The 14,830-nt window shown below is 44.5% G+C and overlaps 2 protein-coding genes across 3 annotated transcripts in view; both read right to left on the minus strand.

Moving 5' to 3' along the window:
• xk (X-linked Kx blood group (McLeod syndrome)) overlaps positions 1–5,367 on the minus strand; it is a 30,353-nt gene extending 24,986 nt beyond the window's left edge. For both annotated transcript variants that reach the window (XR_004204557.1, XM_020460359.2), the window contains exon 1: positions 4,992–5,367. Coding sequence is in view for 1 of the 2 variants with exons in the window: in XM_020460359.2 (XP_020315948.1) it covers positions 4,992–5,236 (245 nt within the window). In the remaining variant the exon portion in view is untranslated. The remainder of the gene's footprint in view (positions 1–4,991) is intronic.
• A 3,146-nt stretch (positions 5,368–8,513) lies between these two features.
• LOC109904966 (lanC-like protein 3) lies at positions 8,514–10,751 on the minus strand. The gene is given in 6 exon segments (XM_031802220.1): positions 8,514–8,641; positions 8,643–8,745; positions 9,120–9,734; positions 9,921–10,048; positions 10,228–10,427; positions 10,430–10,751. Coding segments are annotated over 6 exon segments (1,425 nt in total). The 3' UTR covers positions 8,514–8,584.
• Positions 10,752–14,830: the final 4,079 nt, after the last annotated feature.

Here is a 14,830-nt window from a genome sequence, read left to right on the forward strand (position 1 = left end):
CAAGAACTGTGGTCAGTGTGTCTCTCTAGAGATGGGATTAGTATAAATTCCTACTGAGTCTGGCCATGAAGGGCAGATGGCCAGGCCAGTACTGGGCTTACTGATAACTGATAACTAAGTGTCTGGGACAGGGTAGGGCCTGGCCTATTATGGGGTGTATATGGGCTATATACGTATGGGGGTTATTCAGGGATACATACTGCATAGTCACTGCTATACCAGCTTAGTTATTTATTGGTCAGGGACCATGACAGTAGGACAGAACTGTTTGTCTTGTCAATAAATCTATCAGATTTACACAGAAACAGTGATCCTCTTTATTCTCCCGGATAGTCACCAGTTGAAGGAATGTTCTTTAGATTTTCAAGTCCCTCGGTCGAGCACCTGATCCCCCTTTTTCATTTAAGCTGGCCTGAAGCGCGTTTGGGTATACCTTTTTATCCAGTAGGACAGAACTGTCAAGGCATTCTTGGAGGTTTGCCCTCCCACACAAAGACAGCAGTGCCATGGGAGGTCAAAAAAATCATTAAGCAACAGAGACTCAGCAGGAGAAGATTATGGCTATGGGTGTTATATTACCTCTGATTCAACACCAGTCATGGGAATAATGAGCTGCTGTCATGGACAATCGACATATAAACCAAACACAAGTTCATATCTCACAATAGGCCTGCACTGTGGATTATTGCTCAGGCAGCTATAGCAAGGACAAATTTGATATATTTTCAGTTAGGGCCTCCATAATGAATTGACTGTATATTGATAGGCCTATGTGTTATTTAGGGCATTTGATTAGAGTAATGAGTGGTCAATGGTCGGTCGCATTCCAGGGTCTTTAAATCAAGGCTCCTTATGCAGCTAAAGCGGTTGGTGTGTTGTTCATGCGGTGCTGCAGTGGTTTGCGGTGTGCTATATTGATCATGGGACTAGGCCTATTGATCAGGTCTGCACAGTGGCGGACTTACCATAAGGCAGAATAGGCAATTGCCTCAGACCTCACATCATCAAGGGGTCTTGTGAGCTGGGAATAATTTAAAACAAATAATACTAGGAATCATTTATCTTTTTAAATTTCTCCGCTTGAGGCCCCCCATGCTCCACTCAAGGCCACCCCCCTCATTCATATTCCATTCGCCCAGCTCAATGTAACATCGATAGGTTTAAGCTACTACATGATAATTTTCCCTTTACCCATCACGAGGTTGCTACATCCTAGCCTAAGAATGAAAGTTTATAACGTAGTTGCACAGGTCGAGAGACAATTGGAGTAACCAAGGTGACAGACAGTGACACATTCAATATTGCCTTGCCCACTCTTGCCTGCATCTAGCTGATCTAGGGTTTAATCATTAGTCCAAACAGTTGCAAACAAGCGTTTCTATTGGACAAATTCAGATAGGTTTATCCTCGTTTCGTTCTGTTTAAGAAACGTTTTCAACAGAATCAGCGGAATGAGTACACCCCTGATCACCCGCACACACAGTTCACTTTCATAGCAGCCACATACAAACAGCAACATCACTTTGCTCGTTGTATTATTCCTTCTCGCATCTACCTGCTCTCCTACTCTCACATTTTCCCTTCGCTTGTGGAATTCAGTGCACAACACAACAGCTCTCTGTGACCAGGCAAAAAAAACTATTCAAGTCAAACCTTCATATCATAACCGCTAACCACTACACACAGCCTACATCGTTGTCAATGTCACCATATTAGCTAACGTCTTAGTCAACATAGCTACTAGACCTAATGCGTTAGTAAACCCACTACAATCACGCAGTACAGTGTAAAGCAAGCAGTTTAGCAGTTTCACTGGCGGGCCCCAGTGGAAATAAATTAATAAAACCGAAAGTTTACCTTGACTTGGAAGAGTTCCGGTGTTGGATAGCCAGCTAATATAAATAGCATTTCTCTTTTTTTGAGCTGGGTGTTTGAGTAGGCTAAATTAGCGAGCTACATTAGCTAGTTATGGAAGTGGAAGTGAAAGTAAAAAAATAACTTAATATAGCTCTCTCTCTCTCTCTGCTGCTTCTCCTTAATTTTTTTATAAATTAATTTGTTCAAAACAGTTCAACTATCGTCTTTCTCTACTCACCACATTTTATGCACTGCAGTGCTAGGTAGCTGTAGCTTTTTTTTACTAGATTCATTCTCTGATCCTTTGATTGGGTGGTGTCATGCCCTGACCTTAGAGATCCTTATTTATTCTCTATGTTTGGTTAGGTCAGGGTGTGACTCGGGTGGGAAAATCTATGTTTTCTATTTCTTTGTTGTTTTGTGGTTGAGTGTGGTTCCCAATCAGAGGCAGCTGTCTATCGTTGTCTCTGATTGGGGATCATATATAAGTTGTGATTTTCCGTTTGGGTTTTGCGGGGTGTTATTTTCTGTTTAGTGTCTGTGCATGACGGAACTGTTCGCTTTCGTTTTTGGGGGATTTGATATTTTTGTTTGAGTGTTTCTTGAAAATAAATATCATGAACACTTTCCACACTGCGCTTTGGTCCACTCTTCCTTCCACCGATGACAGCCGTTACAGAACACCCTACCAAAAAAGGACCAAGCAGCGTGGCCAGGAGAACTGGACATGGGAGGAAATCCTGGAGGGGGAAGGACCCTGGACATGGGCTGGGGAGTATCGCCGTCCAAGGCAGCAGATGGAGGCAGCGAGAGTGGAACGGCGACGATACGAAGAGTTAGCTCAATGATGGAAGCTCGAGAGGCAGCCCCCCAAAAAATTGGGAGGAGGCACACGGGTTGGCGAGCAGAACGATCGGAACTAAGAGGTGAACGAGAACCAACTCCCTGTAAATATAGTGAGGAGTTGGTCACGGTTCAAGTGGCAAGTTTTCCGGTTCTGCGCACCGTGCCTTCCACCGGGCTGTGGATGCGTACCGGTGCGCTCTGTGCAAGCTCCCCGCAGTTGTCGTGCTAGAGTGGGCATTCAGTCAGGATGGATTGTGCCGGCTCAGCGCTCCTGGTCTCCGTTGCGTCTCTTCGGCCCAGGATATCCTGCACCATCCCTAGTTCGCCAGCAAACAAGCGGCCTGTGCCTGCTCCACGCACGTGCCGTGCTACAGGGGCTATTCAGCTAGGACGTGTTGTGCCAGCTCTACGCTCCAGACCTCCAGTGCGCCTCCACGGCCCAGTACATCCTGCGCCGGCTATATGCACTATCCCTCCAGTGCACCTTCTTAGCCCAGTGCGTCCTGTGCCAGCTCTCCACACTCACCGAGCTAAAGTGGGTATCCAGCCAGGATGCGTTGTGGCAGCTCAACGTACCAGGCTTCCAGTACGTTTCCTCAGTCCGGTGAAACCTGTTCCGACTCCACGTACGAAGCCTCCAGCGACGGTCCCCAGTCCGGAGCCTGCAGCAACGGTCCCCAGTCCGGAGCCTGCAGCAACGGTCCCCAGTCAAGAGCTTGCAGCGACGATCTACAGTCCGGAGGTCCCGGCGATGATCCCTGCACCGGAGGCGCCACCGAGGTGGGGGGAGCCTAAAGCGGAGCGGGGTCTGCGTCCCGCACCGGAGCCCCCACCGAGAGTAGATGCCCACCCGGACCCTCCCCTATAGGTTCAGGTTTGCGGCCGGGGTCTGCACCTTTGGGTATAATATTCTTATGAGGTTTCTGTTTAGTGTCTGTGCATGACGGAACTTTTCACTTTTGTTTTTTTATGATTTATTATTTTTGTTTGAGTGTTTCTTGAAATTAAATATCATGAACACTTTCCACACTGCGCTTTGGTCCACTCTTCCTTCCACCGACGAGAGCCGTTACAGGTGGACAACATGTCAGTTCATGCTGCAAGAGCTCCTGTAGGTTGGAGGACATCCTCCGTAAGTCTTAATAATTACTGTGTAAGTCTATGGATGGGGTTCAATAGGTTTTGTATTAAAGTCAATGTACCCTGAGGCGGATGGAAAATAGCTTGTCCTCTGGCTACACCATGGTGCAACCCCAAAGAGTGCTGTTGGGGCTACAGTAGACCTTCATTCCAAAACAGTGTGTTTTAATCAGTTTGGTGACATTAATATATTTAGTATAGTTTTATCTAAAAAGGCTAACTTTTTAATGTTTCACTATTTTTATTTTTAGGAAATTCACTTAGTAGGATTGTCCTCCCTTTCCTCCTCTAAGGAGCCTCTGCTGACATTAACCCTAACCTTAACCCCTAGCCTAGTTAACATTAGCCACCTATCTATGCTAACATTAGAATGCTAACATTGGAATTCGTAAGATATCATACATTTAGCAAATTTGTAACATATTGTAAGAATTGCAATTTGTAACATATTGTAGGAATTGCAATTTATAACATATTGTAGGAATTGCAATTAGTCATATTGTGATCATAATATACCATACAAAATGGATGATGGACATTCACAACTTAATACATGCCATACTAAACTTAACATATCATACTATTTCGGGTGTCCCAGATAAACGGTTACAATGTTATCTCTGCCCCTGACTCCAGGTTGTAAAACCTGGGCTCTGCCTGGGGCATCCAAATGACTAAATCCGCCCCTGGCTCTGCAGGCCCTACTGCGCACGGCGCAGTGTGTGTTGTGGCCTGTAAGCAAGAGACAAAAGGGCCACAACAACAAAGACAGCAAGACTGACACGTTGAGCTCCGATTCTCCATCGTCAGGCTATAATATTCTTATGAGGTTACACATTGAGCATTCCCCCGACAGTTGGGGGAATTTAAATCTCCATTGTATTGAAACAACATTGAATCACCCATGACGTTGTCACTCATTTCAGCCACTGTTTGGTCATTGTCTACCAAACATTTTCATTCAAGGCGAGATATTGTACAATCTTTGCCAGGCAGCTTTAGAGATCAGCAGTGGTGGACTAGCCTACTTACAACTGCATGATGCTACGGATCTGGAGGTGGCTCGGTGTGGTGATGGCAGAGCGCACATAAATAACGGGAAACTGTAGGAGAGCACGGCTCTCTCCCCTCTTTCACCGGCTACTTACCTCACGATGGGTCCGAGCTGCAGGATGTGAAGCAGCAGAACAAGCGGTCGGTCCCTGCTAAGGTCCCGGTGAATGAAGGTGAGCGTCAGCTGCACGAGCACCGACGTTACTAGGGTGAAGAGGAGGGTGAGCCCTTGCCAGATCTGGTCGCCGTCGGAGCGGTATGTGGAGCTGAGGTAGAGGGCTGCCGTGGTCTCAGCCGTGAACAGAGACACCGAAACAAATATGGAGCTGGGGAGTCGCATCCTCACTCACTCAGCCATCGGGGAAGGCGGGCCGCTCTTCCCTACCATCGTGCATTAACCGAGAGCCGACTCCGTGAGGGAGATGCTCTCCTGTCGAGCGCTTGCTGTGTCTAGGGCTCATCTATTTGACAGGCTATTTCTCGTCTAGTGGTGTTGTTCCGGAAAGGACCGATAGGTGGCGCGTTGAGTTCGCATTGTGCTCATGTGTGCGAAGAACTAATGATAAAAACATTCAGAGGCGCCCTCATCGCTGTTCAACAACAACAAAAATAACAGTAAATATCCTCAATTTGGAAGGCTTTAATGATCCTGCAAATCAATAAATTACACATGTAAGGAAAATTGCCACAATATTACAGGACGCTTTAGATGAATATATCAATAGGCCCACATTATCGTATACAGTATACATTATCAAGAGGTTATCTTTAAAGAACAGGAAGCCTTTAGGCTACCTACATATTGACAATGCAACACATGGAAACATTGACCTCAACAGATTTCCTACCAAAGAAATTGCGTCACAGATACAGTCTAATCTAGTGTTCTCAAGTAAGGCCAGTTCAGAGAGTAACATCACAGATAGCATCCATATGAAATGGGGCATTTTTCAACTGGAGAGTAGCTCACCAAATATCAGGGTCCAAATGAATGTACGGCTGTTGCCATACAGTGAAGCAAATGGCTCATGTTAAAGCCTCCGTTTAATGTGTCTTAAGAAAGTTGCAATAAAGTTGCAGGAATTCCCAGGTGGTAAACAATGGTTTGAGTTGATCCAGATTACTAATGATGATATTTGGACCTATTTTAACAGCACCCTCAAGTGCACCATGTGTTGATCTGTGTAGGCCTGATACCTATCAGTATGCTCAGTATGCCGTATTATACAGTGCTCTCCATTACTCTTATTTGTATTTGCACAGTAAACAGAGAAACTGGATATAGTGTCGAGATGCTTGTGTCTCCGCCCTAACAATGGGATTCATAGTCCACAACGACGGGCCCTATCACGGCCAGAAGTGATGCAGCCTGGATTCGAACCAAGTACTGCAGTGACACCTCTTGTACTGAGATGCAGTGTTTTAGACCAGTGATCGAGAGCATCCTGTCGGGCTGTATCACCGCCTGGTACGGCAACTGCACCGCCCTCAACCGCAAGGCTCTCCAGGGGGTAATGAGGTCTGCACAATGCATCACCGGGGGCAAACTACCTGCCCTCCAGGACACCATCAACACTCGATGTCACAGGAAGGCCAAAAATACTGAGACTGTAAAACAGCTTCTATCTCAAGGCCATCAGACTGTTAAACAGCCATAGAGAGGCTGCTGCCAACATACAGACTCAAATCTCTGACCACTTCAATAAATGGATGTAATAAAGGTATCACTGGTCACTTTAAATAACGCCACTTTAATATTGTTTTCATATCCTACATTACTCATCTCATATGTACATTTGAATTTGGAAGTTTACATACAAGTTTACATAATGGATTCATTAAAACTCATTTTTCAACCACTCCACACATTTCTTGTTAACAAACTATAGTTTTGACAAGTCGGTTAGGACATCTACTTTGTGCATGACACAAGTCATTTTTCCAAAAATTGTTCATAGACAGATTCTTTCACTTATAACTCACTGTATCACAATTCCAGTGGGTCAGAAGTTAAAATACACTAAGTTGACTGTGCCTTTAAACAGCTTGGAAAATTCCAGAAAATTATGTAATGGCTTTAGAATCTTCTGATAGGCTAATTGACATCATTTGAGTCAATTGGAGGTGTACCTGTGGATGTGTTTCAAGGCCTACCTTCAAACTCAGTGCCTCTTTGCTTGACATCATGGGGAAATCAAAAGAAATCAGCCAGGACCTCAGAAAAAAATGGAGACCGTTACAAAAGTATCTATATCCACAGTAAAACGAGTCCTATATCGACATAATCTGAAAGGCCGTTCAGCAAGGAAGAATCCACTTCCCCAAAACCAGATAAAGCCAGACTACGGTTTGCAACTGCACATGGGGACAAAGATCGTACTTTTTGGAGCAATGTCCTCTGGTCTGATGAAACAAAAACATAACTTTTTGGCCATAATGACCATCATTATGTTTGCAAGCCGAAGGACACCATCCCAACCGTGAAGCATGGGGGTGGCAGCATCATGTGGGGGTGCTTTGCTGCAGGAGGTACTGGTGCACTTCACAAAATAGATGGCATCATGAGGAGGAAAACTATCTGGACATTTTGAAGCAACATCTCAAGACATCAGTCAGGAAGTTACAGCTTGGTCGTAAATGGGTCTTCCAAATGGACAATGACCCCAAGCATACTTCCAAAGTTGTGGCAAAATGGCTTAAGGACAACAAAGTCAAGGTATTGGAGGGGCCATCACAAAGCCCTGACCTCAATCCTATAGAAAATGTGTGGGCAGAACTGAAAAAGAGTTTGCGAGCAAGGAGGCCTACAACCTGACTCAGTTACACCAGCCCTGTCAGGAGGAATGGGCCAAAATTCACCCAACTTATTGTGGGAAGCTTGTGGAAGGCTACCCAAAGCGTTTGACTCAAGTTAACCAATTTAAAGGCAATGCTACCAAATACTAATTGAGTGTATGTAAACTTCTGACCCACTGGGAATGTGATGAAAGAAAGGAAAGCTGCAATAAATCATTCCCTCTACTATTATTCTGACATTTCACATTCTTAAAATAAAGTCGAGATCCTAACTGACCTAAGACAGGGAATTTTTACTAGGATTAAATGTCAGGAATTGTGAAAAACTGAGTTTAAATGTATTTGGCTAAAGTGTAAGTAAACTTCCCACTTCAACTGTATATACTGTATTCTATACTATTTACTGCATCTTGCCTATGCCACACGACCATCGCTCATTCATATATTTATATGTACATATTCTTATTCATCCCTTTACACTTGTGTGTATAAGGTAGTTGTTGTGGAATTGTTAGATTACTTGTTAGATATTACTGCACTGTTGGAACTAGAAGCACAAGCATTTTGCTACACTCGCATTAACATCTGCTAACCATGTGTATGTGACCAATATAATTGGATTTGAAAGGGAGGCTTTCATATTTTTACCAGACAGGAAATAAAGCAGAATGTCAATGTCAGCAGAGCATAGTTGTTCTGGGAGAAATGTCTCACATTGACACCCTCGCCCTCAGATATTAACAACACCTTTCATCTAAGAATCACATAAACACTTCACATTAATAAAAGAACAATCAGTGATCACATAACCAGTTCAAGTTTTAATTCTGTGGTAAGCTATCCTTGTAATGTAAGGAGGAAGGAAGGATGCATTTTTCAACCGTAGCCTTAATCACACAAACACACTGAAGAGTGGATACTCTGATTGGTCGGGCTGAAGGAGGTCAACCCAAGAAGCAAACGGTTCCAGACAGGCCCTCAAACAGACTATAAACACTGGTGACTGAGCAGGGGCCCACCTTGAACTCTTCCGTAAACAGGAACTCTGCAAACCTGTGGGGAGAAAAGAGGAGACTTGGGTCAGGGCAGAGAGGAAGAGGCAAAGCTTGTGGGTCCACTATCGTCAACATCTGTCCACGCAGTGTTATTCCATGTGTTTCTATGGGCTCATTGCGTTTAATAAGCAGACTGATAAGCATATCGCCTGTCTTCCCACCTTTGGGACAACGACTCCCATTGTTAGGGTGGAGACAAAACCATCTCGTCATTATATACAGTATCTGTTCACAGTGGTTCTGGGTACTGTGTTCTGTTCACAGTGGTTCTGGGGACTGTGTTGAGGAAGTGGTTCTGGGTACTGTGTTCTGTTCACAGTGGTTCTGGGTACTGTGTTGAGGAAGTGGTTCTGGGTACTGTGTTCTGTTCACAATGGTTCTGGGTCTGGGTACTGTGTTCTGTTGAGGCGGTGGGTCTGGGTACTGTGTTCTGTTGAGGCGGTGGGTCTGGGTACTGTGTTCTGTTGAGGCGGTGGGTCTGGGTCTGGGTACTGTGTTCTGTTGAGGCGGTGGGTCTGGGTACTGTGTTCTGTTGAGGCGGTGGGTCTGGGTCTGGGTACTGTGTTCTGTTGAGGCTGTGGGTCTGGGTACTGTGTTCTGTTGGGGCGGTGGGTCTGGGTACTGTGTTCTGTTGAGGCTGTGGGTCTGGGTACTGTGTTCTGTTGGGGCGGTGGGTCTGGGTCTGGGTACTGTGTTCTGTTGAGGCGGTGGGTCTGGGTCTGGGTACTGTGTTCTGTTGAGGCGGTGGGTCTGGGTACTATGTTCTGTTGAGGCGGTGGGTCTGGGTACTGTGTTCTGTTGGGGCGGTGGGTCTGGGTATTGTGTTCTGTTTGGGCGGTGGGTCTGGGTATTGTGTTCTGTTGGGGCGGTGGGTCTGGGTACTGTGTTCTGTTGAGGCGGTGGGTCTGGGTACTGTGTTCTGTTGAGGCGGTGGGTCTGGGTACTGTGTTCTTTTGGGGCGGTGGTTCTGGGTCTGGGTACTGTGTTCTGTTGAGGCGGTGGTTCTGGGTACTGTGGCTGCTACTGGGCTTTCACCTATCTAGTCCTTTCAGATAAGAGTGAAGGCGTCACACAAATGACAAAGAGGTCATTTAAGGCCCTCATGACAATATAAACTCATTAGTAATCCCGCCTCCTGCCACTCAACCATGTAGGCTAGACATGTAGGCCTACTTCCCCAAATACTCAGTCCCATAGTAGGAGTGCATGAGAGGATAGGGTTTTCTCTTCCTCGTGGCATACTGTTTACCAGACTCTATGATAGCCTGGCAAACGGCCTGGATCTGATCCTTGCTAAGAATCTGTGACATTAGATTTTAGAAGTTTATTTCATTAAAGTAATGTTTGAGATCAGGGAATATGGAGCCAAGAGAGCCAGTAGAGATACATTATTTTTCAGGTCATATATCTCCTGGTCAGTAGGCCTAATCATTTTTTGATTTTAGTAATTGGTATTTTCCCTGTTCCCTCAGGCTCTCACCTCTATCCCCAGTTTCTGTTTCACCACCAGGTCAGCGCACAGGTACTCCGCCCGCCCCACGAACAGCTCGTCAGAGCCGCACTCCAAGAAATTGATGGGTGAGCATATCTTCCACAGGTTCCGAAATTTGGTAAGCGGATTGACGAACTCCGCCATTCCCAGGGCTTTGTACACCATCGCGGCGACGGTATAGATGCCGCCCCACCGAGGAGAAATGAGGTCTGCATGTTTGTGTCCTTCTCCCCATCCACGTACCCCACAGACACGTCAATGATCTGCTTTGAGGTTTTGAGATAAGTATCCCTACGGTCGGGAAAAAAAGCACATTCGGAGACATGGTACAGCATGTATGCCACCCCAGCGGGACTGTCGTAAAGCCCACCATCGCAGTCGAGTGGCACCTTGTTTAGAATCTTCTCTATAAAGGCATTGGCCGTGGGTACCACCGATTCGACGCCTTGACCTACGAGAAACGCACCTTTGTAGTCGGCGAAACGGTTGGCAAATCAACGGGTGTTTTCCATCACCAATGGAAAGAAGCAATGCACTGGCCAATAGCCTACCACTGACTGTTAAACGCCTTGGATAAAATGTCTGGTTGCCTAATATTGGTGATGATCAGGCGTCTTCATGGAACCCGGAAATGTCTTATTCTACCAACCATAATCTACCTAAGTTTTATGGGACTTGTATTCTTGTATTCTCAGGATTGAGGGAAGAGGAGGGGGTGTGATGATTTACATTAAAGAACATATCCGATGTAAACAAATTGAGTGGTCATGTGATAATGAACTAGAATGTATCGGCCTGAACGTTACACTGTCTCCCCAAATGTCTTTTACCCTCATTGGAATGTATAGGCCACCTTCCACCAAAAGTGTGTTTTTTGATCAGTTTAATACCATGCTTAGGGAATGTGATTTTGGGAAAGAGGTCATCTTAATGGGAGATTTTAACATTAATTATGAAGACAAGTGTTGTAGGAAAACCCTCAAACGGATCACTAATACCTTTGACCTTACACAGCTAGTTAAAGGGCCAACCAGGGTGACTTGTTACTCTAAAACACAGATTGATTTGGTGTTCAGTAATAAACCAGAGAGAGTGACTAAATCATTCAATATGGTTACTGGGCTGTCTGATCATAATCTGACACTTATAGCCAGAAAGCTGTCTAAGAGCTGGTCTAACCTCTCTACTGTTAGAAAGCCGGATCAACTCAGAATACCTAATTTTGAAAAAGCAATTAAGGGAATAAACTGGAATGATCTCTTGTCCTATACAGACGTGGAAGCTGATAGTCAGGTTTTTCTATCCACAATCCAGACTACAATAAATGGCTTCCTAAAGAAAATCAAATCCAATCCTGGCCAAAAGAGCACTCTTCCTTGGCTAAATGGAGAAATCTGGAAATTGATGAAAGAACGAGATTATGCTCTAAAAATAGCCCTAAAATCTAAATTAGAGCATGACAGACGTAGGTTTACCATGTTGAGAAATAAGGTGATGAAAGAAATCAGACAGGCCAAGGCAAACTTTTTTATTAACATAATTGGTGAAGCAAAGGGAAATTCTAAATTGATATGGGAGAATCTAAAAAAGTTAACAGGGAAAGACCATAGTAACACTGCAAAAAGACTAGAAATCATGGTGAATAACAATCTAACACAGGATGCAGTCGAAATAGCAATAGCCTTCAATTCCTACTTTATTGACTCTGTCAGGGTACTGACACAGAACCCCTCCACTTGTTTCTTGGGCTCAGTGCTAGTGAATGACACTCAACCTGTCTTCATCATAAGGGAGGTTTCTGAGTCAAAGGTGAACAAGGTGATTAGCTCACTAAAGAACTCTAAAGCCAAAGATGTGTTTGGGATGGACTCTACCTTTCTTAAAAACTACAAAGAGTCACTCATTGGCCCCATTACGAAGGTCACCAACACATCTATTGGTCTCGGTGTGTTTCCAAGGGTATGGAAGTCGGCCATAATAACGGCCATCTTTAAATCAGGAGACCCTGCTAACGTGAGTAACTACAGGCCCATTAGTATATTACCTGTGGTGTCAAAGGTTGTTGAAAAGTGTGTAGCAGAACAACTGATTGCCCACCTCAACAACAGCCCCTTCACATTACACTCCATGCAGTTTGGCTTCAGAGCGAAACACTCCACAGAAACGGCCAACTGCTTTCTTCTGGAAAATGTGAAGTCCAAGATGGACAAAGGGGGTGCTGTTGGGGCTGTGTTTCTGGACCTAAGGAAGGCTTTTGATACTGTTAACCATGAGATTCTCATCACAAAATTGTCCAAGTTCAACTTTTCCCCTGATGCCTTGAGATGGATGAAATCATACCTTGAAGGCAGAACTCAGTGTGTCAGAGTGAGCAATGAGCTGTCGCCCACTCGTAGCTATGATGTGGGCGTGCCCCAAGGGTCAATACTGGGGCCCCTCCTGTTCAGCCTGTACATTAATGATCTGCCTTCTGTCTGTACTGGGTCTGAAGTTCAAATGTATGCAGATGATACAGTGATATATGTGCATGCAAAGAGCAAACAACAAGCTGCACAAGAACTCACTACTGTAATGGTCCAGGTTACAAAGTGGCTCAGTGACTCGTGTTTGCATCTCAATGTGAAAAAAACTGTTTGCATGTTCTTCACAAAGAGGGCAACAGATGCTACTGAGCCAGATGTCTATGTGTCAGGGGAGAAGCTCCAGGTGGTATCCGATTTTAAGTACCTTGGCATCATACTTGATTCCAACCTCTCTTTTAAAAAGCATGTGAAAAAGGTAATTCAAATAACCAAATTCAACCTAGCTAATTTCCGATTTATACGAAATTGTTTGACTACAGAGGTAGCAAAACTGTACTTCAAATCTATGATACTCCCCCACTTAACATACTGCTTGACTAGTTGGGCCCAAGCTTGCTGTACAACATTAAAACCTATTCAGTCTGTCTACAAACAGGCTCTCAAAGTGCTTGATAGGAAGCCCAATAGCCATCATCATTGTCACATCCTTAGAAAGCATGAGCTCTTGAGTTGGGAAAATCTTGTGCAATACACCGACGCATGTCTTGTATTCAAGATCCTCAATGGCCTGGCTCCCCCTCCACTCAATATTTTTGTTAAACAGAAAACCCAGACATATGGCAGCAGATCCACAAGGTCTGCCATGAGAGGTGACTGTATAGTTCCCCTAAGGAAAAGCACCTTTAGTAAATCTGCATTCTCTGTGAGAGCTTCCCATGTCTGGAATACACTGCCATCAGACACACATAACTGCACCACATATCACACTTTCACAAAATGCTTGAAGACATGGCTAAAGGTCAATCAGATTTGTGAACATGGTCCCTAGCTGTGTGTTGCCACTCCATGTTGTCTGTTGTCTGTAGCTTGTGAGGTGTGGAAACACTTTGTTGCTTTTATGAATTTTGTCTTGCTGCGTTTTGTTTTATGCTGCTCTGTCTGTATGCTACGTCTTGCTTGTCCTATGTTGCTCTGTCTGTATGCTATGTCTTGCTTGTTCTATGTTGCTTTTGTCTATATTGTAATTGTTTTTAATAACCTGCCCAGGGACTGCGGTTGAAAATTAGCCGGTTGGCTAAAACCGGCACTTTTACTGAAATGTTGATTAATGTGCACTGTCCCTGTAAAAATAAAAATAAACTCAAACTCAAACTCAAACACCGCATTCTCTATCCCCCTCAATCAATGCCGATTTGTTATTGTTATTCCAACATCATGTGCCTAGTGTTTGAAGACAAATATTTTTTGTTAATCAATCGATTAAAGCAAATTATCCCAACCACTTTTGATCAGAAGAATCACAGACCAGCAACAAGTCTTATCTCATACATGCCTTCCAAGTACAGGCGTGTTACCAGTAGATGGTGGTATATGCACAAGTTTACACGGCTTGTTATTCATGCAATGAACGTCAAATGTAAAGTAGACTTTTTTTTCATTTAGTTTAAAACCAAACAAAGTTGGACATAGTTAGTAGGCCTATAGACCAAAAATGCCTATGGGAACGTTATATTCCCCTTTGATCACTGAATGCAATGCGAGTAGACAGGACTCAGCTATATATGATGCACGATGTCCATACACAGACGGTAGTCACGTTTTATTGCGTTGCAGATCAAAGCAAGAGTGCCTTAGCTGGCCGGAGCACCCCGTTGAGAAATATTTTTCAAACGGGAGAGGATGAAGGCGGAATGCACAGATGTTCTCGCGGTTCCATATACGCCTAGAGGGTCGGACCAGTTGCTGTCCGTGGTGCTAAAACTCATTGCGGCACAATGAGCGGCACAATGAGCGGCACAAAGACAACATTAACTCTATGGGAGGTGGTAATTGTATAAGGAGTCTTGAATGACTCATTCAAATGATGGCTTTTAGAAATAACTGATTTCTCTGTGGGATATCCACAGTCTATTTCAGACAAATGAACTGAACAATAGAGATGAGTTCATTTTAGACACAAATAACCAATTCCCTATGCGATAGAGGGGAGCGTTGGTTGCCTGGGAAATCCAGATACTAATCTGAACTATGATGTAAATTCTGTCTCCTTTCATTGAAGTGAAGACAGA

The sequence above is a fragment of the Oncorhynchus kisutch genome, linkage group LG2 (genome assembly GCF_002021735.2).
Source record: "Oncorhynchus kisutch isolate 150728-3 linkage group LG2, Okis_V2, whole genome shotgun sequence".
NCBI classification, from domain to species: Eukaryota; Metazoa; Chordata; class Actinopteri; order Salmoniformes; family Salmonidae; genus Oncorhynchus; species Oncorhynchus kisutch.